The 26,482-nt window shown below is 38.4% G+C and overlaps 1 protein-coding gene across 2 annotated transcripts in view; it reads left to right on the top strand.

Moving 5' to 3' along the window:
* The window catches only part of SEMA3A (semaphorin 3A), a 245,729-nt gene that overhangs the window by 131,330 nt on the left and 87,917 nt on the right, over positions 1–26,482 (top strand). For both annotated transcript variants that reach the window (XM_057366415.1, XM_057366417.1), the window contains one exon: positions 16,195–16,314. In XM_057366415.1, coding sequence (XP_057222398.1) covers positions 16,195–16,314 — 120 coding nt within the window. The remainder of the gene's footprint in view (positions 1–16,194; positions 16,315–26,482) is intronic.

The following is a 26,482-nucleotide window of genomic DNA, read 5'->3' as shown; positions in this document are numbered from 1 at the left end:
AACTACATTCTTGAGTTTTCTCAGTCCTCTCATATGGAAATTTTGTCTTCATGACCAGGGGTTTCAATTTATAAATGGAAATCATGCAGATGAAATAGAATTTATCTAACAAMAAAAGGATGAGTAAGAGAAAAAATATCAGAATGTGAAATATTAACCCTTGAATACTCATCTCCCGATGAAAAGGTATATAATGTTTTGACCCATTTTTGCTCTGCTCCAGGTCCCAGGCCTCAAGTGAGTTCCAAGAAGTGCTTTCTCTTTGTAGCATCTCTCTGGAGCCACTGGGCTCCCCAGAGCTCTTTCCTGCATRGAGTTCATAGGAATATTGAGGTCAAAGTGGTTTTAACATTCTGCATCAGTTTTGGTGCCTCAGGAAAGACGCTGCTATGCTAGGCAACATTTTCTGTACATTTTCCCTCATTCCTGTGTACATCACATTGCCTGTATTCATGAGGTAGGAGAGACACAGCCAATACCTCCCAAACAGCAATTCATTCCACCCTGATAATAACTGTCTTCTTTATAGGAAYAGTGTGGGAAATAAGAAGAAAGGGCTGAAGAAGGGAAAAAAAAAAAACAGATAAAAAATATATGCATGCAATCAGCCAAACAAATACTTGCACAGCAAAGCCAAATGGGAAATCATCGTGGTTGCCAAGGTATAAGTGAGAGTGGAACTTGGCCCCGTGTGTATATGCTATTGGCCTGATTTTCAGAGATGATTCTGTAAAATATTCATAATGCCAACCATATGCCTCTAGAGAGCTCCATTTGAATAATTTCCTAGGTCATAATAAAAATAGTCTCATCAGTCTTTACCTAGGCCATAGAGGACAGTTGTCTTCAAACAAAGCCATCTGGGAACAGTAGAGGTAGATTAGGTAAAAAACTAAGAAATATGGGCTGAGCTAAATATGTGATGGGACAGCTGAAATGCCAGATACCTAGGCTATCTCATTACATAGAAATAATACACTTAAATTAATCCATGCACATGTCCACAAATAATTTTCAGCAGTACTCTGCAAGGTGAAGCCTAGAATATCGAATATTCAAGGTCAAAGAAAGGGCTAATGTTAAATATGTGAGCAAACTAACTAACCTTGCTGCTTCTCTTACATGAAATATTATGATATTACACTAAGTAGACTTTTTTCAAGGCTGGATTAAAAACCTAGAAAACTAATAAGAGATCAGTGCCTAGAATGAAAAGTATATGCTTATATTATTAATAATTATTTTTAGAGATTCACAGCAGTAAGCAAATATGCTTTATGCATTGCACTAAGCTGATTTTAACACAGTTGTTGAAAATTGTGGAGACACATTCTGGAGTAAGCTGGGAGGTGCAGGTCCCTGTCCTCTGACTGTGGTGAGCTTGAGTGGACTATGACTTTTACTCACCTTGATTTGTTTTCTTCCTGTGATACTAGGACAGCTACACCTGCTGATCACAAGTAGAAGAAGCCCACACTACACTGCAGTGCAGTTTGTGATCTTGGCAGTAGATCCTGTGAGGTTGTTTGGGGTGGTTTTGCTTTTTTTATTTTTTTTTCCCCTTAATTTTAGAGTTCTCTACAGGAGTAGGTGAGAAAATAAACACATAGGTGATATGTAATTTGGGTCTGGTTTTCAGTAGGCAACTAGAAAATCCAAACTAGAATACATATCTTGATGTGTTCAGAATATTATATTTAAATCTTCACTACCTGTTCTTGCCGTAAAACACTGCATTACAAACAACATATTTAATGCAACCRCTTTAATTCTAATTACAGATAATTAAAAAAAAAATATTATTCCTCCCTTATTTATTCCTTAAAACCATTGTCAGTACCTTGGGAGTGTGAAATGTAAAGGCCATAAAAATAACTCAACAGACTCTCATTAGAGGGAACAGGAGAAAAAGAAGACAAATAAAGTGGCATATAAACCAGGCTTGATTTAACACTGCTTTCAGCATGTACCACTTCTAAGATATTATATACTCCTCACTTGTGGTGATTGCAAACTTTCTACATGACAGTCTGTACTTCTGCATTGAGGTCTTTAAAAAAACCCTCTCCTTTTAATTATTGATCTCCAGGGTAAGCTGGTGCTGAAAATGCAAGTCCCCACTAATGGGCCAGGTGCACTGCAGCAGCTGCAGCGCGAGCGTAACCCCGGCCCTGCCCCACTGCTAACCTCAGCTGTGACCTCTGAGATTTCCTCTCATCATTAGGAGAGGTAATTCAGCGTTGTTCTCACTCCTTCAGAGGGATTCCTTACCCTGATGCTGTCAGCCATGCTAGTCCCTGCTCAGCAGGTCTGTGGTTCAGGATGTTCCATGTGAGATTTGAGGCCAGCAGTGCCTATTCCTGCTCTCCTGCCCTCCCCTTTGTTGCTTATGCACTCATTTTAATTTCTGTTTCTTAAAGGGCTTAGTATATGTTAATTACTTCAGCTTTACTCACTACTTAGGTAGATAAAAATTTTAAAGTGTGCTTTGGAGCTTTTTCCGTATGAGTTTGCTGAGATGAGGTGCTGAAAGGCTCCCCCCCAGCCATGTGATACCTGCTTACAGCAGAACTTCTCTGGTAGAGGTTAACTGTTACACTTTCCCTCAAAATACAGATTTTTCCCCATAAAATCATAATTACTGTCCCATGTAAGTACTTAGTATTACAATATATTTCCATTTCCTCAGTATAAAGTATCACAAGCACCAAAGTAACATTGTTAATGAAAAATTAAAGGCTATAAATAATAAATAAGGTATTTGCTTACGTAATTCRACTAAATGAGCAATTCTGTGAGGATTTCTTGCTATTCTGGGCTTCAGTGTCTTATTTGATCTATTCTGGTTTCTGTAAGTCCTGTGAATATTTCTCATGATTCCTGGCCAGACCTTGGTAATGATCAAAGAACACAAAGTCTCTATAGAATAATTCTCAGCTTTTATACTAAAATTACAGAACAGTCATGCTGCTAGTCRTATTCCTAACTAGTGAGCCTCAATATTTCATTTAAAAATCCAAGTCACCTGGGCCCCTACAAAAACACATGGCAATCTCTGCATTGCATGTGAGTTAAATAATAAGTAACTCAGGGGTGGGGGAGGAGGGGAACGTGGCTACAATTCCACTCTGACATTCCTGAGATATCAAACCAGCATTGCGAAGCTTGGGTGATCTACAAAAGTTATCAGAAGCATTAGTTAGTTTTGCAGGTAGGCATAGGACAAGTATATGGTCCTGACTGGAAGCCTCATTTGATCCTTAAATTATTAATTTGCCATTGCTTTAAAAATTTTGGCTGCTGTTTAGTCGATACATCTCTGTATTAGATTTGGCTGAGGCACTGTAGCAATAGCTCACAAATTACACAATTAATCAGAGAAATTCCTATTAAAGGGTACAATAGGTCTTTATTACTTGAAAGCTTGAAAGATGTGTTTCTGAAGGGCACCTTAGGATGTTATTTTCAAGTATGATTCRACTATCCAATTTATTTAGCCACTTTTAAAGATTCCAGGTCAAATTAAATTGTTGAAACCATCCCTTCTGGCCCTGACATGTATAAATCTTTAAAATTTCAGCAGGTACTTTAAGGAAATCACATAGGACACACTGCACGATGACAGACAGTTACACACACTTTGCTGTAAGAATCAGCTTCTCCCTGGATGTTTCTGGTGAGAAATATACGTTAAAATACAAACAGGTACAAATAGTACCAAGTTTCTAAATCTGCTCTGTCACACGAACATACACAGTTACATACTCACAGATCCATAAAGAGTTACACTTTCTGTGCACAGCAGAAGCTGTAGGAGCACATTTGCATGTGGGTAAACAGAACTGTATTCTAATTTATAGGAGATAGACATCTACCTGGGATATTTAATTGCTATTGAAGTCTACCTAGTTATTCTCTCTTACCTGATTCCATCTGTGCTTGACTTTCTTATACTTAATAGTTCTCTTGAGAGTAATTTGGAATCACTTTAGATCAGAAACCTATTTCCAGTGATGAAGCAGCAAGGCTCTTTACACCATACATGATACAGTTATATTCTGTGCATGCTTCTTTACATTTAATTGTGGCTGGCACCTAATTATTCAATTTATTGTTCAGGCAAGTAGAATCACATGACAGCAATTTAATTCACCATTTCATTTGTTACAATAGTATTTGAAGCCAAAATGTTATATGCCATCTTRGTTTATGTTTCCTTTAAAGTTTTCCATCCCCTCCCTAAAATACAGGAAGGGAGGGAATGGATCTATAGGCTTATGGACCCATCAGAGTGCAATGATTTAATTTCAAAAGAAAGAATAAAAGAGAGGAAAAAAAAAAACCAAAAAAAACCAGAAAGTAAAAAGTGACTCAACAAGTGTGTCTCAGCCATATCTGGTGATACTTTGGAAAACACATAGTTGGCAATAATTGAACACTAGTCTCTTTAATTCATTTTATTACTGTTGTTGCCTTAGGGAAAATAGAAGAACATGGAGGCAGAAAGTAAAAGTAATTCTTTTCATCTGTTATAGTAAACAAAGATCTGAAGAGGGAATCTGAAAATTAAATATACAGTGCTGGCTGGATCTAGAAAGCATGTTTCTAAATTCATCTGACAGGCACGGTTTTTCCAGTCAAATTACCTCTGGCCCTTTGGGTGTGCCAAAGAGAAGTTCTTTCCTTTCTGTCAGGGTTGTTCCTTTGGAGGACATCTACAGATTTCCAGGTTTTCTGCCACCAACCTTCATTGCCATCCCTGTTCCCTTCTGKCAGTAAAATTCTTTAGAAAAGCCTAAAAACCCAGGATGCCTGTCGAGCCCGGGGAAAACCGAAAGGTGAATGTCTCCTGAGAAGAAGGTGCAAAATGAATAAAAGTCCAAAGTAACAAGTTTCAAATGAGTTTGGGGAYAGAATTTACTCTTAGTATGACCTACTACAAGAAGAAAAGTGGGTTTTGTGATGTGAGTAAGATAGAGAGTGCCACTGCATATTTCTTCCTMCTCCATCATCTCTCTCAGTTAGCATGCTGGGCTTTTTAGCTGGAGGGCTGCTCACTCCTTGTCCGTGTTCTTTAATGTGGACACAATTTCCTACAAAAGCATTTCTTACCATCTGGGAGATGAGAGAGTGATTTGTAAGCAGTGTGCTGCTGTAATAGTGCTGCTTTGGAAAACTGCTTTGCATAGACTACAAACAAAAGAGAAAGATGGGGGGAAAAAAMCCCTCAAAACCTACAACCACTTCACTCAGAGGTGAACTGGGCTTGGTCAAAAAGGAGTTAAGGACACTGGAGTCTTTCAAAATCCTGTGGAGCTCTCAAACAACCTTTCCCCCCTCCCCCAGAAACTCCTGGTAGTGCCAGCTCCAGTTCTTGGATGGACCCCCACAACACACCAGCATAAAGCCTTATTTATRTCTTATTTCAGATGTTGTTCCTACAGCTTGTGTTCATTTATGCATTTGCATATRTTTCTTTCTATGAACTGACCAAGGCAAATCAGTTACTGTAAGGTAATAACTTGTGTCCTTATACAGAGGAAGAATTAAGTTGGCAGTTGTTCAGATTTTCATATTTTACCCATTTATGTATCATGGGAAGTCATTTAAGTCTTTCAGTATGGGGAACAAATTGATATAGATCAAGGAGAAGGCTAATTTTCCAATTTTGGGCTTATTTTTCTGTTATAGGTGTGACTGTAGAAATTTGCTTTTGAAGGAAATTTAATATTCAGCAGATTTAATGCAGTCTTGCAGAAATGTTTGCTGCTTTTGAAATACAAAGAAAAGGGAAATAAAGGAGAAATGAAAGAAAAATAATCCCCAAAATTATGGGGTTTAATTTTCTATCAATATGTGTTCCTCATGAGCCCTCACTTGGCCTTGGCAAAGTCTGAGAATTATTTATGGCTGAGTTTCCAGCTATTGCTATTTCAAAATGTTGTTGGGGAATTCTGCTTTATGATTTACTGCACCCCAAGATGGACAGAGTAAATTTATTCTTCATACAATTCTTTCCAGAAAAACACATTAACTGGATGACTGGTAGAAATGATAGATATATTTAGTCCCTGTTTTCTTTCAGGGCTTCAATCTGAAGCTCATGAAGTTAAAGAAAAGCCTTTTCTCTGGTGCCAGTCACTTTTTTTCCCCCTAAATTTGCTTCACATTGTTTTCTTTGCGATTATCTGTTATTTTAACAAAAGAAAAGTTAATTTTAAAATTGAGGATAGGCTTTCTCTGAAAGATCACATATCACAGTTCCTCTGTACTCAGGWTGTGGTCACTGTATCACTATTAATTTAGGCCACAACTAATTTTTTCTATAGTTCTATTACTTACATAGACCAGAAATATGTCTACTAAATTTCTCCCTGCGGCACACAAGTTAAAATTTTGTCTTTTATTCTTTTGTAATAACTAAGAGAACTAAAGGGAAAGTTCTTAAAATAGCCTAGGAAATAATATGCAATTTTTTCTCTTGTTTCTTTTTGTTTGTTTGTTTTAATTCTGACTGAGTGGTGGAACCTCTGTTGTATTAAATAATCTATTCATCTCTTGTTCCCTTAGGTARTTCCTTTCTGATTAACATTTTCCATAAACTTTAAGTTACTATACATGCATCATGAATATGTACATAGAAAAAAGAAGCAACCAACAAAAATATAACAGCACCCACCCCCACCCCCCAAACCATTCAACAAACTCACTTTTCAGCAATTTCACTTTGGTGCCAAATTTTTACTGAGTGGGAATTTTAAGCTTCTGTCACTTAASGTTTCTCTGGTTCAGCATCTCTCTGTGGTGTCAAAGCAGTTTAATATCCCCACAGAAATTTCCAGCTTCCCACAGTAAGAYGCGTGTAACCTCACAGAGTAGCTCACACCGTGTATTTATTTACAGTCACACTCACTAAGCAACTGCCCCTTGGAGATGCCACAGTCTTTTGCTTCCTTTCAACACTTCATAGTTTTTCCCTCACTTTCAGCACAGCAGTTTGGAGAGTGCTTGTCCAAGGTGGCTGTGAGTGGAAATCAGAGCAGGATCTGCCTGCACTGTGCAGAGTAAAGGCAAGATGACTTTGCCGAGGGGAGCCTCGGTGTCTCAGGTGCCAGTAACAGGCTTGGCAATGTTTGTCTGAAATGCTCCACCCAATTAGCAGGTGTTGATCCTATTCGGAAGGGTGGGGTGTAATCTGATTTCTCCAGGGGACAGGTGATTACTCCTCCCAGATGGAAGAGATAGATGAGAGAGCCTTCTTAGATCTAGGCTGTGGTGGCAATTTAAATTGCTGCCTAAATTGTGAGATTGCGTGAGCTGAAACCCAATGCTGGTGTTCATTTCTTTGTTAATAAAGCTGTGCTTATATTGTGGGGCAAGTTTACTCTATAGAACAAAAGAGATTTTTAAAAGTTATGGTCAGAAAAGAACTGGCTTCTGCTTGACTTCAGGGCTTCCCAATTATGTTATTTCTTAAATACTCTTCTGTTCCTAAATAAATTTATTTTCTGCTTTAGGAAGTGCATACTACTGAAAAAAATAACAATTCACAATAAAGGAAACTTGCTAGAACTAATGGAAAATTTTAATGTACAATGGTCATCTATGGCTGCAAAAACCAAAACCTCACTTGTTTGCTGGACTGCATCCACAGAAAACTTTGGTTTGTCTTTGCCAGATGTACAAAAATATGACATAGTCATTAAACCAGTATTTTGTGCTGCAGCCTTTTCTTGGCATCTCTCTAGCTGTTCACAGGTCTGGAAAATTTATTAAATGCATCTTCTGAATGAAGATTTCAGGGCTTGAAACATGTCTTACACTTTGAACATCCTGAATGCAGAATAAATTGTGGAAATTTTCCTTCCTAAGATCACCAGGTCAGGTGGATCATGCTAAAAAAACAGATTTAGAGATCTGATGCACCAGGGGAGGCATCTTCAAAGGGGACCTTCTACTGACTTCTTTTAATGGCTTCTGGCTTGAGATTGTTTTCAGGACAGACCCTCAGGGATATCCCACCCAGCTCCACGCTCAGCCTTAGTGGTCATCCTGAGCCAAATGACCAAATACCAGCAGTGACCCAGATTTGCAGGTGGGTAGGTAGGCAGGCAGGGAGACATTTTGTGTTTTGCTCTCACTAGCACAAAGGCAGAACCAGAGAAGCTTTCCATCTGCTGTGCAAGTGTGCTGACAGTACAACTGTTTGCTAATATGGCTTGCAGTTTTGTGGCTTGAAGGAATCAGGATATATCTGCTTTTATAATTTTTTTTCCTGGCTTTTTTAAATCATCTGCTTTCTTGGCTTCTTTTTTTCTTGTCTTGATGCTTTAATGGTTTAAATTCGTACAGACATCCTGCAACTTGAGTAAATTATACACTTTAAATATTCTCAAGAACTCTTGTCATATCAAAAAATCAGACAGATAACAGGCAAAACTTAATTGGAGAGATAACTAGAAGCACAGTAAGCTGTGCTATGCAACCAAAAATGTCTTATCAACCGTCATCAGTCTGAAGTTTCTCAGGGCATATCTTGTCAGCAGAAGAAAATTTAGGTATGAAACTAATCATTAGTTCCTGTGCAAGGCTGGTCAGTGGTCACCATGCCTAGGAGTAGAGTCATTTATGACATCTTCAAAGGAGTTAGATCCCCCAAACCACAATACCATATAAAGTCCTGAAGATCACAATCCAGCATAAGGGTCACTGAATTTGAGGAACCATCAGCTCTGAAAAATTAGGCATATTCTTGGTTAGCACTGGATTTGTGTGTGTGTGTGTGTGTGTGTGATGAAATGCACGCTGCTTGCAAGGCTTTGACAAATGGGGGATGTAACCACCAAGAAGTGAGTTAATAGAAACCCCTTTCTGTAGCACAGACCCCAATACTTCAGCTGCTCAACTTGCTTCACTCAGCACTGCAGACTAGGCTTTTYAGAGGGTAAGACTATAAAACATTGATCCTGCTATTTGCAAGGTACAATAATGACAAAAAAGGGGATGTAAATGATGGTATTGATCCCATTTGCAAGTGGTCCACAGCCATAGATGACAGTTTGAAAATGTTTTCATGCCAGCTGTCTTCCCCTGCTCTGAAATCATGCACCTGCCTGTCCAGGTTCAGATGGAAGGTTATCTCCTGGCAGGTGCCAGGCAGGATTTCCCCACCCATTAGAGCCTGCACACAGCTCCCAGTACATGGGGACTTTCCTGTTACTGCCAATATTGACACAACAGCTTTGCAGCACTGTTGCCAACCAGCCTCCTCCAATAAAATAAAATTTTAAAAGACCATTTCATTTTAGCGGGGCCCAAATAATTTGCTTTGTTCACTGCTTATTCAGTGCCTGTTTAAGCAGAGCTGTACACTTGGATCAATGTTTTTCCAAATGTTGCTGTAATAAAAAGAGGGACACAGCAATGATTTTTAAATAATGTTTCTCCATTTTACAAAATCTTGYACCCAAACAGCAGGAGCTGTGAAAGCACACACGGTGCAGAGCTCACYCTGAGGAGGCTTCCTCGCCCATGCTTGCTGAAGTGTTTGCCGGGTCTAGCTGATACTCAATCATCTGTGGGCATGGCAATCACACATATATTTATTGCACTAACACTTCAGAAATATTTTCCTTGAAACAATGCTGCTCCACGCTGAAAAAGAAGATCYCTGCCAGTACTGACTGAACTGATGGCAGCAGGCAGGAGCCCACCAGCAAAAGGGAGAAGTTAAAAAGCTCCCTGATAAGTCYGGAACATCTTTCAGCACTGTGATAAATTTGAATGACAGCAGTAATATCAGGGATTACTTATTCTTCATGGATATCCCTGACCTCATCACTTGAAAATTYGGCTAATGGGACAGAAGAAGGGGAAAAAAAAGTAAACATAATAATTAACCGCATTCATGGGACTTTATATGAAAGCTGTCCATCCATTTTGATTTAAAACACAAAACACATATTTATTTTGCTTGTCCAGCTGTTAGATGATAGCTTTAAACCCCTTGTCCATCCAGTTTAGACAAAATCTTATAATATTTTAGTCACTTGACTGTGTGGGAAGGCTGATACAAAGGAAGAATGTATTACTAGGTCTGATGTTTATCTAGATTAAATCAGCAGAAAACTGTTGAAGCTAATGATACTGTAAAGGATCATGTAGTCTTCTACTTAYTGCTCTGCATAATCTGGCCATTTGCATTTGCTGTAATATCTGAGAAGCACTATGGACATCAATGTTGGTTTAAAAAAATTGAAACCACTTTCTTAAAATAAGGACAAAAATCTGGATATTAGTTAGTCACAGGGACTTACCCTTTAACTTCAACTTAAAAAGATGTCATTAAAAACTCTTTGCTGCATTAGTAATCCAGATTGAAGGATGTAAGTTCCGGGCTTCTGGAGRAGAGATAATTACTGGAAACTCATAAAATCCACCTAAATTCTGTTTTAATTTTCATACTCAGAGCAGATGTTTTGACAGATGGATGGACTTTATTTTTGTAACTGTCCGGGAAAAGTCTGCATAACACAGCCTAATCAGTGTTACATATCTTTGCTGTTTGTTTTTCAATCTTTCTGCATTTGGCTCTTATTCTTTTGGTTCAGACATTTTCTTTGTAATTTATTTTTTCAGGCTAATCTCTCTCTGCATAAGCCCTTCTATCAACTTGATATATAAATATTAGAAAACTCTTAAAAAATAAATCTGCATGTTTGGTTTGTAAGTCAGATACATTGATCTTYATATAGTGGGTACCCCTCTGGAAAACTTAATTAACACTTTATCTCCTCTTCAAGACAGGCCCTCTGCCCTTATGGCTGATACATAATATTTGGAATAAAAATTTTGAGTTAAGATACCTGTCCAGACACATTAGACCTCTTTGACTTTAATTCACACTCTGAATGTGACAGTCTAATCATTTCTTAACTTGTTGTRCAAGTAGGACTTTAGCACTGCAGAATTTGCAGCTGAGTTGGTGCTGTGGCTGCGCTACCGCGGTGTGATATAAACTCTTTTAGCCACTTTCATTTCAATAAATCATCAGTGTGGAACTGAGGATCTGGACCCCACAACTTCCTCAGGAAGCTTATTATACCTGAAGTTCAATCTTTTTTCTCACCTAGTCATTTTCTGGGATATGCTCTCTCCTGGTGGCCAAATGGATCTTTAACTCCTGGACTCAACTCCATTCCCAGGCAGAATGGCTTCAGTTGGATGCCCTGGATACACCAAATAAAGCCCAGGAAAGCCTGTGGGAGCTGCTTAGGCTTTGGTGAAGGTTATGGTCCATATTCCTTCAGAGATAAAAACTGTGCCCAAGTGTTGTGGGGACTGCTTCAGCTGCTGCACGTGTCCCCATTTCTTTGGCCATACTTTGGAGGATGTTTGCAATCACTCCATCACAACTTGCAGACACAGATCCAGCAGTTATATTGTGAAAACATATAAAAGTAGCTATCAAAGAAGTTCTCTGTGTCAGAAAAGAGAGGAAGGCCTTGCAAGCTGTGCTAGGCATCAAACGTGATGTAGGGATTTAGTTGATTGGATTTTATATAGAGGAACTTCTGTACAGGGCCAAAGGCAGAACCTACAGCCCTTGTGGAAACCTTATAGCATTTGTTGAAGTATAAATGAAGATTAATCCTCTCCAGGGGTAGGCAAGATAAATGAATGGGTATTTTGAGGACTGCAGTAACTCCCACATGATGTACCTAATTTTCCCTTTGAATATCTACTTCAATCATTYGATACCATATGCAAGCACTTATGCTTTCTGCTCTATGTATGTATATATAAACTCAAGCTTTAGGGCATAAGCCAGTGTTTAGCTTTATATAGACAAGAGAAGTTTCCTAATATTAAGCTACTCCTTATAATGAACACGATTCTTAGGAGCAAAAATTTATAGTGATTCACTGTGATGATCCCAGTGATCCTTTCCTTGAACATTTATTTTCATGACCCATCCTACAGAGAACTTTTCAAACCTTGCATTTATTTTCATTCACATTATTAGGCTAAAAGTATTTTAAATCACACAACACCCTGCTCTCAAGTATGAAAAAAAAAAATCAGCATAATTTTTAAAAATGTAATTTTCTTTCATCTCCCTTACTTGCCAAAGAACAATATCCAAAGGGTATGGATATAACCAGAATATGTTCCCTTTGAGCAACATCCCTGTCTTGGGGTATGTGAAAATGGATACAAAAGCACTGAGTGGCTAAACTCAGGCAGACACAGTATTGAAATTCCCTGAGAATTTGTTCCTTACAGCTTCTGGCTCTGGGTTGCCTCCTCTTCCTCTGGTGGATRCTTTCTCCTGTCTGCCGTATTTTCCATGATCCTACATGCCTTTTGTTGTCTTTGTCTCCCTTCCAGCGCCTTACACTCTGCAATCACACAGTGAAATTCCTCGTCCTGCTGGCACAGACCTTCTCACCAACAATACAGCGCTAGCCCGGGGGTCTGGCAGGGTAGATGTGGCTGCCAAGTGGGACAAGCCCGGCTGGAGACACCCCAGTCATTCCAGGCCKCCAGCCAAGGGGTTGGGGAGCTGCTTTGTAGTGGAGTTGACGTAGCCACCAGTGTCGGGACCAGCAGAGCTGCCTGCCAGCCTTCCCAGCCCATTGTGCCTGAGTGCCACCAAAGGAATCTTCCTGTGAGAGCAGGAATGGGGAAACAGGCTGGAAATGGGAGTCAGTCACCCAGGTCTTATGCAGTGGCAGACCCCAATTGCATTCAGTGCTTACACACTTTCCATGATATCTTCTTTGTCATACACGTGTGCAGAGATTTAGAGTCTCTGCAAATCAGTTAAAGCTGTTAAAGTTGGTTTATTACAGATTTGTGGGAAGCCTTTTTGTCCCAGAGTCACATAAACCAGGAAAATCTACTATTCACCATGCCAGAGCAAACTCTTTCTAAGTTCAAAATATCAAAGGACCAGGTACAACGTTTCCACATATAATGGTGTACCTGTGCAGCTGCACTTGAGCATAATTAGATAAAGGAAGGAGTCTGAGATGGAAATCAGTGTGCCTGTTGCTATTGTTCCAGGGAGAATAGCACCGTCTCCCAGGCAGGGCAGAAACTTCACTTTGAACTTCCTGAGTTGACAAGGGCTTAAATCAGAACTGTAACTTTACTTTGATGTCATTTATTGTGGTTTAATACCCCTCTTTATTTCTTTTTTTTACTACCATGTAAAATATATAAAGAAACCTAATCTGCTAGAGAGGTGTATGAGAATTTACTGAATAGACCTTAATGGTTCCTTTATGCAGCCATAAAACAGAGGGGAGCTGTAAGAGAGTCTGAACTGGACTAGGAGCTTTAAATGTTATATAAATTTATTCGTCATAGTCAAAGGTTTATTACTGTAGGTATTTACCTTCCCCATTGTTTAACTAGGTTGTGTATTTCTCAGACATCTATAGTAAAAAAAAAAACAAAAAACAAAAAACCAACATGCTGTACAAGGAATGAGGAGAGCTTGAAAGCAAGTATGAATAAGCTATAGCTGCTTTTAGAAGTACATTGTGCAGTTGGRGTCACTTTACTGATATTTACTGATTTCAACTAATTTACTGATTTACACTAATATTAGTCCTGAACACTGGATGTGCAAATGACAGAGTTAATCCATTTTCCCCCATAGAATATATCTGGAATAATTCAGTGAAGGTGGTGATAGAATTTTCTCAATTTCTTCCACAGAAATCAAAGAAGACTCTGGCCCTAATCTAAGTGGGTTTTTTTCCATCTCATCTATAAAGTATTAGCTATCTATCTCTTGCTGTRTGTTACAGATAAGCAGCTGAACAGTCTCAGTGGGTTGGAAAATGGTGTTAATAACACCAGGGCTGTGTGTTCAGTCCCCGTGTGGGCCATTCACCGAGGAGTTGAGCTTGATGATTCTTGTGGGTCCCTTCCAACTCAGAGTATTCTGTGATTATGTGATTCTGAGTGCATATACAGTCACAGGTGGTGTGTTGCTCTAAATCAGCATCATTCCTCTGAAATCAGCRCAATTTATTCACACTGGCTGTGAGTCCAGCCCATCTACTCATAGCACTTTGTATGTGGCAACCAGCCTCTAACATTTCATTTTCTTCAGGCAGGTAGTTTTAAAAGCTTTACTAAGGGGTAGCAGTAGACCATAAAGACATTTTTAAATTCATGATAGATTAAACCTGACAAGGCAAAGCACAGTCCTAGTGAAACAGTGTTGTGTTTATATCTGGCCAGATAAAACTCTTAAGTGAGAAATTTCTGACTTGGTTAATAATGCACTCCTGTCATTGCTTGCTTTTAAATTATGTGGAGTCAAAGTCAGGTGCTTCATCTGAAACACAGAATATAAGAAAGGATCTTTTTCGATTTTGGTAATGTTACATGAATTTTGGGTATTTGCCCATTTTACTCTTGTAGGCATTGAATTATTAATATACTTTCATGGGTTTTCCATATTTCTTTTATTTAAAGCAGCAAAGAACAGCAGCATTAATAAAAATATATAAACTTTTTTTTTTATTGTTTATGCCTGGTATTTGCTTAGTACCCTACCATACGACAGTGGAAAGCAGTCTGTGCATGAACATAAATATAATAAGTGTATGTTCTGGCTTTTAACTTGYGTGTGGGATGAATAAATAAGGACCAGAAATTTTGTGTGTTTTTGTTAAGAAAGGTCAGAATGGAAAGAATTAAGAGCAGCATTGATCTCTATTTCTTTCAATTTCCTGTTGGCTTACCTTAACTATCTCTMTGTTTTCTCTTCCATCTCTGTTGAAAAGATAAGTTAACAGCACTAAGTCAAGTGTGTGCTAAGGTTCTGCATGCTTTTCTCTGAGTGCTTTTTTTAATACATTGCCATTATCTGTTATGCAAATATACAATAAAATTGTACGAGCAATGTCATTCCAGTGCAGACCTTTGTGTGAGGCAAGGAATCAGTGTTTCATCTGTGTAAGTTCATTGCTTTTCCCTGTGGTGGCCTAAGGCATGCCTCTAACTGCACAGGTATTTTTCTGGCAGAGCCTTTATTTTGTGTTGGGAAATATCTGGTTTAATTAGTGAGTGAGTTACAGAGAGGGAGGGTGCCAGGCAATGGGATTTCTGTGGGGGCAGTAGCTCAGGTGGTGTTTCCATGGGCATTGCTCCACTTGGAAGGGTAGAGTTCAGCARTGTACCAAAAAAGTCATCAAATATGCACAGAAAACATTTCTTCATCTTAAACRCAGATTRTATTAAAAAYATTTATTTTATYTGATTGTTCWYATTTTCCTTCTGTTTGAAATACATTTTTTTTCAATTGAGTCAGTAGACCAACTCCAGGCATTGACATATTTCTTTTCAATGCTAATCCTGATTGAAATAAAAATATTGCACAAATAGAAAAAGTTGTCATCTTGGCTATCCATTTTAATAACATTAGGCATTAATAATGACAGTTTTGTTAACAGATAACAGATAATGTTTGTAGTAGGGACTGTTAGTGCTGCTATTAAGCTTTTATTTGGTGCGATTTAAAATAAGTCATGACGGATACTTTACTTAGTAAAAAAACATAAAGTCCAAATCTTGCAAAGCTTGCATTCTAGGGGCTGTCAGTGATTGCATGAAGTTTAACATATGTATTCATATGTGTAGGACTGGCCCCTAGACACAGACAGTGGGGGTGAGGCAGCATTTATATGATTGTTAAAAATGCTATATCAATGCTTTGGTTTTCATCAACTCCTTCCATCTGGCCCATTTTTCTTCTAATTGTTACTTAATTGAATACAAGCAAACAGTTGGTCCATTTTTCTTCATTATTTCATTCTGACACATTTCTAGAAATGGGTTTTGTCTTACAAACACAGCAATAGCATAAATTACAAAGATGAGGCATGTCTGTAACAAAAATTAGGATTTTCTTTCCTGTAATCTTTTCTTCAGGGTTGGATGCTTTATTAAATAGCAACCAAAGATATTTAAATGAGAAATTAAATGAGAAATTAAATGAGGCTATTTATTAAATGCTTAGCAGTAAACAATTTTACGAGCAGCATGAAATGATCACACTTTACAAATCTGTTCATTTAGCCATATATCTCAAACACATGAGAGCTCCGATTAGTCAGAATCACTGAATTAACTCTATGAATACTTTTTTATTTTTTCTTATTTTCTTTGCAGAGAGAATGTGCTAATTTCATCAAGGTGCTTAAGGCTTACAACCAAACCCACCTGTAYGCTTGTGGAACGGGGGCTTTTCATCCAGTCTGCACCTATATTGAAGTTGGAAGCCATCCTGAGGTAAACTATCTTAAAACAATATTTTTCTTTTCCTCTTTTTAATCTTGATTGGTGTTTGGCCATGATTTCTTCCTGCCAAAATGCACTCTCACTGGTTACTCTCACTAGTTTCTGTGGCTTGGGAGGCAGATCTGGTAAGACCTGCTCCCRAATCAGGTGCTGATGTGCTGATTGATAAATCACAGCAGAATCTAACTTTTCTCCCCTGCACCTCTTCCCTCAGGGGCTTAAATGAGTATAAATAAGCCCATTCTCCCTGGCATACAAAACACTCTCTTTTTTATAGTTGGGACAGATACCAGATATAAGAGGCGTAGTTCAGTCTCTCTGTTTATTCTGGGCCCAGCTCTGTCTTCAGTTTCCTCCCAGCCAGTACAGTCTGACACCACCTCAGCTTTCTCCCAGTGCAGAATTAAAATAGTGTCACACATTCATAAATCSCCCTTCTCAGATTTGTCCTAACACACTGACTGGTTTTCATATGTGACCTGGGTTTTGTTTCTTTCATTTTGGTGAAAAATAAATCACTTTCTGTTCCCTTATTTCTTTAATCTCTTGCTGATTTTTTGCTCAGTATTGCAGAATTCTTGCAGTAGGTCTTGTACTGTTTTGTCAGTGATCATCAWAACTAAATAAATAAGCATGGTCTTCCCTGGTAAAAATCAGAATCTATCACAGAAAGCCATAGGACTAGGCTGGTTTTCCTGGCTGAGGACTTGGCTAGAATGTCTCTGGGCTGCCCTTCAAAACCRTTTCTCTCCAGAACAGCCTGTTAGGATGAGTATGTAATATAAGTTAGTCCCCTTACTGTATTTTGTGTCTGCCTTACCTGAGTATTGCTCAGTGGACTGTTTCAGTTTAGCAGTCAGGCWCTTGAAGTGATTTCAGCATTTATGGGTATGTTTTACTAGTGAATCCATAATTGTGTTACTTGTAGCTTCTGTGATCTTCAAAAAAACAGCTCTTTCAAGTTACCTTATRCTTTTGCAATTCAGGTTTGCAGATTTCCATGAAAATAAAGACATCATTGTTGAATGACTGAGGACTRTTTCTCGTACAAAAATTAACAGACCCTTTGAGTGTTGACTTCATAGTCTGGGAACTATCTCTRTGAAAATGTCTTTTGATATTTGAAACATAAGTCTTTAAAATCTTCTAAGAATAAGGTTTTGAAGGGATAAGGGGGCTGCAGAGCAGAAAGGGTTTTGTTCATACTCTTTAATGCTTTATTACAATGCATTCTTGGCAATTAGTGATTGTCTCTTGACCACACACAGTATGTCATTGCTTACTGCATTAAACAGATTCTCTGCTTCCTGAGATCCATTTGGGAATTGGTAGACATATTAATTAACTCTAGTTCCGTAAGATGTGTGTCAATCAATCCTTGGCTATCTGCCAAGGGAATCTATCTGCACAGAGATAGCTCGCATGAGGTCATTTACTTCTACATTTGGCTGTTTTATTGCTTTACCATAAAAGTAACACACACTTTATCAAGGATTTATAGAAAGGATGATCAGAGATGAGAGGCCAGATCCAACCTTAGTTTAACATTCTGGGCTTTTAAARTCTTGGATCAGTGATGTGTTTGGSCCTGGAGTGAGAGAGAAGCCTTATTTTAGCTTATTTTTAGCAGTCCCTAACTATAAACAAAATCTAAATTTGGGGGGGGGGGGMRGTKTKGKTKGGKTTTTTTCTGGGGTTGTTTTGGTTTTTGGGGTTTTTTTTGTTTGGTTTGTTGGTTGGGTTTTWTTTTTTTTTTTTTTTCATTTACGAAGTAAGTCTGTAAGTCCCCCTTAGCCTGAATCATTCTCATGACCTTTGGTTTCATCTTTGCAAATGAGGGAAATCAGGATTGTGTTTATCCCAGCTGCCTTGGTCACTGTTGTCTTTTGCTGTCCTTTTGACACTTAAGCTATGAGTGAAATCATCTTCACCTGCCCTTCCAGTGAAACAAGTTTCTGTATCCTGTGGATGGTTGTGCACGAGGTTTGCTGCCTTCTCAGGCCAGGTCTGCCCATGTGGAGAGAAAGTGGGGCAGGAGACAGTGTACCCACTTCATCTTGGGCTTGGACAAATCTAACAGTCAGCCTGGGTTCTGTCCATTGAAAAGGTGAAAATCAGATGAATAAATTCATTTATTAGATTTACAATGAAAAATAATCTGTCCTTTCTCTCAGCTAGAGCCTGCTCCTTCCTTTCCCATGCTACCTAGCCAGGAATTTCAAATGTGCTTCTCCTCKGGGAGCTGAGGAAGAGGAGGGTGCTTGATTGACAGTAGCTATTAGAGACACCATGAATGAGTGGGATACAATATTAACCCCTGCACCCCTGCACACTGCATCTGTGAGAGCCAGATGGTTTATGTTCTCATGTCAGGCAGCAGCACTGGACGTGTCAAAGGGCCATTGCTTCCGTATCATGCGGACTTTATACCTCCCTAGCACATGAAAAAAAGGTAAAAGTATAAGCAAAGACAAGCAGTTGATTATGAGTTAAAAATTGCCGTCTAAAACACTTCCTGAAGATTCCTTTTCTGCCACAACACTTGTGGGAAATTAACTGATTTCACCATCTGCTTATTTATTTTTCAAGCACTTAAAAAGGTAAATGTGAACTGATTGGGGGAAATAGTCAGGAATGTACCTACTCTCTAATAGTATTGCTTGTTTATCTGAGCTCTGAATGTCASCCACCTGCCTGGATCCAATGGAGAAGAGGAAATCAGTGTGTGCCAGACTGCAGAGGGTGGAGAAGTGAAATTTAAAGAAAAGAGTGGCAAGTGATAGAGGAGGCTCTGGAAGCAATTGGAGTAGGCTGCAGAAGGCTGGGATATGGTACAATTTTTATGACTGGGGAAAGGAAATAAATTACTTTGTGTGACGGTCATAAAGTAATGGGCATATGAATTGTTCTATCTGCTGAATATCTCTTTGATAYGAAGCAGTGTATCACAGCCCCATTCCATACCTGAAGAAAATAATTTTTGGTGATGGAACTAGGCAGGTTTAATTGAGTCTGATGAAGTACAGTATCAGAAGTAATAATAAAAAGCTAAAAGGATATGAACAGCATGCTGTGCATCTGATTAAAAATGATGTGCACAAATGTATACAACCTAATATGTTGTGAATTACACCGCAGTCTGAGGAGTAAAGCAGACTAATCTTCGCTTAAATCCATTCCAGATGTGTAAGTGAATAACCACAGTATTTAGAGGGAAGAATAAAGTTAATGTTTCAATGGACTTTAAGCATGTAAGCCATGAGGAAGCAGGAAAGAACATATTTAGAGAGAAGTAGTGTGTGGATACGCAGAAAATACCTAAGGGCAGCCAAATTTAAAGCTTGATATCATCCATTTTATGTGCATGAGTTTAGGGGAGATGACCTAACACAGACACCTACACAAAATTCGGGGGTCTGGGATTAGGCAATATGTGGCATTCTGTCCTCATAATGCAATATGATACAAGGAACCAATTACCAGACAAAACAAGAAAGTGATCAGTAAAGCTGTGCGTTTTGCACCCACTGACTTCTGAGGAAACAGGGCTGGATGTGTAGGAATRTTGTACTTAACAGTTGCAAAATTACACAAAGTCAGATCTGTGCTTGAAAGGAGCAAATCCTGTTGCAAGGAGACACAGAGGTGCATTAAAACCCCTAGAAAATCACAACAGGATGCAGAATGCACCTGCCTTTGCATGCCTGAGCAGGGGGAAGGAACCCTGCTCCCTTTCCTCGGGGCTCCCTTCGGGGTAGTTTGAATGAACCAGCAGGGAACAGTCCTGTTTCAGTAAGAACAGGATTTTCCATTTACTTAACCCTTCCATACAGGTGGAGGTGGAGAGAATGCCCTATAGTACTTTTTTTTTTTTTTTTTTTTTTTTTTTTTAAATGCTCAGACAGACATTGCAAGAGCTTTACAGAATTGTTTGCCAGATCCTCATCAGGAATACATTAGGGTTTCTTCAGGTAAATCAATGGGCGCTGTCTCAAGAACTAACCCAGCTTCTTTTATTGTCTCCTAATTCCAAATTTCTTGTCATTGTCCAACAGATTAAAACTCATTTTTAACTGCATGAACTTAAAAGATCTGGGATCACTTTACTTGCAGGTTATTTCTCAATCAATAAAGAAGCTTTACATTCAGTTTAGATTTATGATGTACATAAAACATTAAGTTATTGCATATGAAGTTATATAATGCTACCACCTGTAACATATTTGCTTTTTCCGGACTCTGTGTATTTTAAAAATCTTTGGTTCAACTCATAAAATTTTGCTGAAATAYACTTTCCACTCTTTTTTATCCCTTCTTTACTTCATATTAGAAGAGGTCCAGAGTGTATTTCCTAAGTAATGGACATCCTGTTCTGACATTTATGCATCTATCTTTTTGTGTCTTTCTGTATATATTATATATATATAAAGTGCTGAAAGAGCATTTTTTTCCTAAAAGAATGAGTGAAGAAACACACTAATCAAAGGCTCAATGCTACCGTTGGTACAAAACATGTTATGTTAATCTAATGTAAAAATTCAGGATGAAACACTGATTTCAGTAGTAGCAGAAATGSCATAAATTAGCCTAACTTGTTTGAGAACAGCAGACCTGTGTCAGTTTACATCAGTCAAGATTCTGAGCTGCGGATTTTAAGTGAAACATTAGAGCAAATGATTTTTTAAGGTAAAAATCACCTGAGGCTAATTATATTTCCATCTAATTAATTATACCTTTATATGGTATTAATGTGTGTATATAGAGAAAATATTAAGGAAAATTATACTGTTAAAGAATTATYCTCCTCTCTTATTTGTGGTGGAACTGTTTTGTGTGACATGCTCGTTCTAACCACCACTATAATGACAGAAATGCTGATAAAAGAAGATCTAGAATATAGACTGCAATAGCCTTCTTTTATTCTTTAGCCTTCTTTAGGTGCTTTGCCCTTTCAAACTACCAGATATCYTGTTACTGTAGTACGGGAAAATAAAACTGAAGAGCTAGAACTCTAGTTTAGGTACAGTGTAAGTACCTTTTAGAGCACTTTTTCCATTTAATGAATAGTTTTACCACAGAGAAAACATCTCTTAGATGTTTGAAGAGTGATATACTTCACCTTGTGTCATAAAAAGCTGAATAGTGACTTCTGCTATACAGGCACTAGAATATTTTGCTGTACTGATGTTTTTGTCTGTTGAGGATGGAGGGTAACAGGATAATCAGTGTAAGACACACATCTGTCCAGGCACCTCACAGGATCAGTGGCCAAAAYCACAAAACAAAGGGGCTTGATTCCTCTGGAGGTGATGAGTCTGCTGCTCCRCATGACATGGATTTCCAGTCCCTTAGGCTACCCTGTGTTAAAATACTTCAYACAAAATCAGGCTTTTCACACATGTACGATTTTCCTCCACTTGTTAAAAAAGAACAAATCTTGTCATAGCTATCACCTTCTGAGCATTTTTTTTAAATATATCATTTTATATACAGTTACAAGTAGCTATATATAGCATATAATTCTTTTTCAAAGCCATAATTCATTATGGCATTGTTTGGGGAAGGGATGTGATGTGGGAACTTTTCACTGACCCTAATACAACATTTACAGGAGGGGTAGAGGGAAAGGGCGGAGAACATGAGAGTGTTTTCTCATGTGACAATCTAAGTGAACCACTTRTTCTGGTAAGGTCTGACAGACATTTCAGTCAGGAACCCTGGATGTGTTGCTGGAAGCTCTAACATGTTTTTAAGCATCAACATGCAGAAATACATATACCTTACAGGCTGAATGGCACCTCTTGTTATGTTGCACTAATACGTGATAAAGAAGTACAGAGGTAGAAGGTCACCATAAAGAAGTAACTTGATGCCCATTTAAAAGACTTTTTGAAAGATTCCATGAACTCCTTTGTAAACAAATATTAATCAGGTTCATGGTAAATGGTATTATTTATGAAGGCCTGTCTTTGAATACACTGCAGAACTGCTTTGACTTTAGCTGTATTTTGAACACTTGCTCTGCTAAMAGAGAAGCTAAACCAGGAAAACTCAGATTTTTCAAAACTTCATCCTGTCATCTCCAAGCAAAATATATTTCCAATAAACATTTATTTCCARAGCAGATCCTTTAAAGTAAGACTATTAGGCTTTATGCGATAATTTAGCTGTYGGAATAGTTTAATTTATGAGGTAAACTTCTCTCAACTGAATAGCACACATGGCAGCAATGACATCTTTCCTACCCCTCACTGTCTGAAAAGTCTACACAGCTGCAGTGGATATTTCATCCTCAGCAAAATGGGACACTAAAACCAAAAAAAAATATTTTTTTTTGCAAATATCTTATTTTATCAAGATAAGAATCTATTTCCTAGTGGAAATTATAATTCATGCTAAACTTTGACTGTAAAACACACAACTAAAAGTATGATAATTAAATATGTAGCTACTGTTTATTATCCTGGTGTAGTCAATTAAGAAGGATGTGCCTTTGTGACAGCTGAATGCTTGACAACTGGCTGATCCTTTTGACCTCCCATTTACCAGTGTAAAGGTGTGTTTGTAAGAATAGGGCTATTCCAGATCATAAGTATGCAAAGGATGTGGCTCAGTATCTTAAAATTCAGATGCGGTACAAATACCATTTTTGGAGAGAAAGCATTTAGCAAAGGGGTCATGCTTTAATCACTGACAGGAAATATGAACATTGTAGGTTTTCAGCTGTCATTTAATGCATCCAGTCTTGCCCTTGCATATTTCATAATTACACCTAAGCAATTTGGAATATATTTATGTTAAAGTGACAGTCAGTAATTATGTCTGAAGCTCACTCTGAGATTTACAAGTTGAACATTTACATGCAGGAAATGAAATCAAGTTCTAAACTAACACAAGTGAAAACAGAGTGGTGGCTATTTTATTTCTTCACCTTTATCTCTCAGACTATGTGCTTGAGGGTAAAATGGAAGCATGGTTCTTTAGTAAGTGGTATTGAGGAGAGGTATAAGATATGATGAAAAACAGAACAAAGACATGGAATTTACAACTGCAAGGGCCATTTGTTGCACAGCAGAAACCACTAATGAAACCCTAATCACTATTCAAGTCTGATCATTTCAGCTATTCAGCCACTAACTTTTGTTTAGGACTTGATAAATATATCCAAATTGCTATGGCAGACCTCCCAGTTTATTCTTAAGAAACGGAGCCAAACCAAACCAAACTGAAAAAACGAACTCCAGAACCATATTAATTTGAAATTATTTTATACGTATCTTTTAAAGAAAATGTAAGTGGCAGTCACTCTGCAGGTGATGTTCCAGCTCTCTTCAGTTTGGTTTTAACTGAAATGAATAAAACCCTGAGATGAGGGAGAGCTAGTAAGGTTATGGTCTGGAGACAGTGTTGGTGTTTCCGTGGATCTGGTCTGATCTCTACAGGTATGCAGTGGCACAAAAGGAAACTCGGTAGCAGCAAGATACTGCATCTTCTGCACTGTTRGAAAAACACAACTCTAACAAAGTAATTGTTAACAGAGACATTTTTTTAGGTTTTCMCCACACAAAAAKAGTCCAATGTGAGTAATAGTGTCAAATATGAACCCCCAGCCTCCTAATGAGAGGAGTCTGTGCACTAGCATGCTTCCAGTGAGATAACTGAGGAGACCATTGTTCCCTCTCCATGCGTGGCTTTCGTCCTTGGTGGCTGAGAAATGCTGGGTGATTACAGTGGAGAACTGCAGACACTGTGCCACAGCTGAATGGCTTCCATGAATAAGAAACCAAAGCCAGTCGACATATTCATTAGGTTCAAAGAAATAAGTCTCAGARCTGTGGGAAAACTTTTGTTTATGTTGCTGGAGGGGAGAAATAAAGACTGAGATAGAGAGAGACCTCCATGGAAGTAAATTTGCRGAGTGGAGCGTGCACATGTGCACACGCAGAAACTCTGGGTGGACTTTCACTTACACCACATGKGATGTCTTGTTTTGTGAGTCCATGTCTTAAAACCACGGGTAGCTTTGAATGTGCTCAGATAATGAGTGATTTAAGTWAAAGACTGTCTTGGGATCTGGGTTTAATTTATTTTTTTTTAAGTATGGGGTGTTTTTTTCCTAGAACTAGTTGTCTTCAGTGGAATTTAATGTGGATTGCACAGGGGTAGCTAAAACTGAGGTGCACTCTTCATTTTCAGAGTCACAGAAAAAAACACATTAATTTTTAACCTAGTTAGAGGGATGACTCAGCATTTTCTGACTACTTTAAGGAAATTAATTTTAGTGATGACTACCAGAGGAGCTGAAAATATACCCACTGTTTGCATTTGGATGTTCATTATTTCTCCTATCAGTTAAAGGATGTTTTGATGAATTATTTATTCCCATAATGTAAATATTCCCACTGACACATGGTTACCTTACTTTACCATGAGATGATGGAGTTTTCCTAATTCATTACAGACATAGATTGTAYTTTTAAGAGGTAGGGCAGTCACATTAAGATGTCGATCCAATTTTCTGGGTGGGAATATTGTGTTGGCTCATCAACAGAGCCCATAATGTTTCTAGTAACACAGAAGTTCAGCATTTGCCTCTTGTTAGAGTAACAATTGAAAACACTAACCCAACTTCACAGTCATGCAGCATATGCAAAATTTCATCCACACACCTCCTGAAACAAAAGACAAGTATGGCTAAATCCTTTGATCTCTCGACCAACATGGGGRGAGAAAAAAATAAAATAACAAACCACCATCTGTTGGGAAACCAATGAAATAAAAACAGTGGAAAGCCAGCTTATAGTATAGACTGACTTAATTGAGGAAATGACTTAGAAATAGAATTATTCCTTGATTTAGAGGCACAGGAGGAAACAAAACTGAAAGAAGGAGTTACTGAGCTCAGGTTTGGATGGATCAGCATCAAAGCAGCATTATTCATGGTGGGATTCACGTCACAAGGCTCCAGTTGACGGGGGCTGACCTCATGAAGAAGAGCCATAAATGTGTTTTCTGCCGCTGAAGGAAGTGACTGCATTGTGTTTGTAGCTCAGTACCAACATCTTGTCAAATAATCTTCAAACAGCCAAGGTCACAATGCAGCAGGTTTCAGCTGTGGGTGATGCTCCACATACAGACCACCGTGCTGTGAAATGCTGAACAGCAAACTAGCCAGTTAAACTCAGACACGAGAACCTAACAAAGGCCCTACTGGTGAACTAACTTCACTGGTGTTCGCCTAAAATTTTATGACAGCTTGCATGCTGTGAAGTGCCTCTCAGGCTTGTTTTAAAGGCGGTAGGATATATTTAACTCTCAGAGACATGTAGTCTGAACACATGCTTTTCCCATGCTTTCAGACTAACCTAATATTTATAGTTTCTGCCTGTTCACATTGTGTGCATTTAGTGGTATCCTGGCATGGGGATTGGGCTGCAGTCAGACTCAGGAAGGGCCCAGGGAGGCTTGTATGGYCATGGCACAGGCAACTCAGCAGTGATGGGGTGGAGAGGTTCCTGCCTGAACTTCTCCTCAAAACCTCCTCCTGATGTTGCTTCTGATCACAACAGTCTCACTGATTCAGAATTCCCAGAAAAAGGGGAATTTCTCCAAAGGAAAAATGAGAATACTTATGGATTTAGAAGCTTTTAAACAGATTCAAGAAAGAAGAAAGTCTTTCTGATACAAATCTGATCACTGAAAAAAGTGAGGTTTTCTACAATGGAAGGCCTCCTTGGTGTGCTTTCAAGCTCCTTAGACATCTCTTTCTTTCATCTGCAGCTGCAGTTGGCATGACAAAACTGGCTTCTCCACAATGATTAAATCTTATCTCTCCTTTGATAGAAGCAAAGCAACTACAGGTGAAGCTACTATTTCTGTGGGTAAACAGCAGGATATAAGTATTTCCAGCAGTTGCCTGGTGGAACAGGAAATAATTGTTCTTTTCCTGCTACCTTGACCATCCTCACCTTTATGTACAGACTCATATTGATATTAAAAAAAGCTTTTGTAATACTTTCTAGATGCTTCCTTAGCTTTTGCAGATTTTGAAACTGAGTCTCTTCTCTRTTATATAAGGACTGTCTTGAAATTTGTTACCGTCTAAATTCATTCAAATAATAAAATTCCATTATTCCATAGTTCAGAAAAAAAAAAAAAA

Source organism: Malurus melanocephalus, unplaced genomic scaffold, assembly GCF_030028575.1.
Source record: "Malurus melanocephalus ecotype Western Australia unplaced genomic scaffold, MMel_1.1 scaffold_65, whole genome shotgun sequence".
Classification (NCBI taxonomy): Eukaryota; Metazoa; Chordata; class Aves; order Passeriformes; family Maluridae; genus Malurus; species Malurus melanocephalus.
Note: the sequence above shows the minus strand (reverse complement) of the source record. Positions and strands in the feature narration are given on the sequence as shown.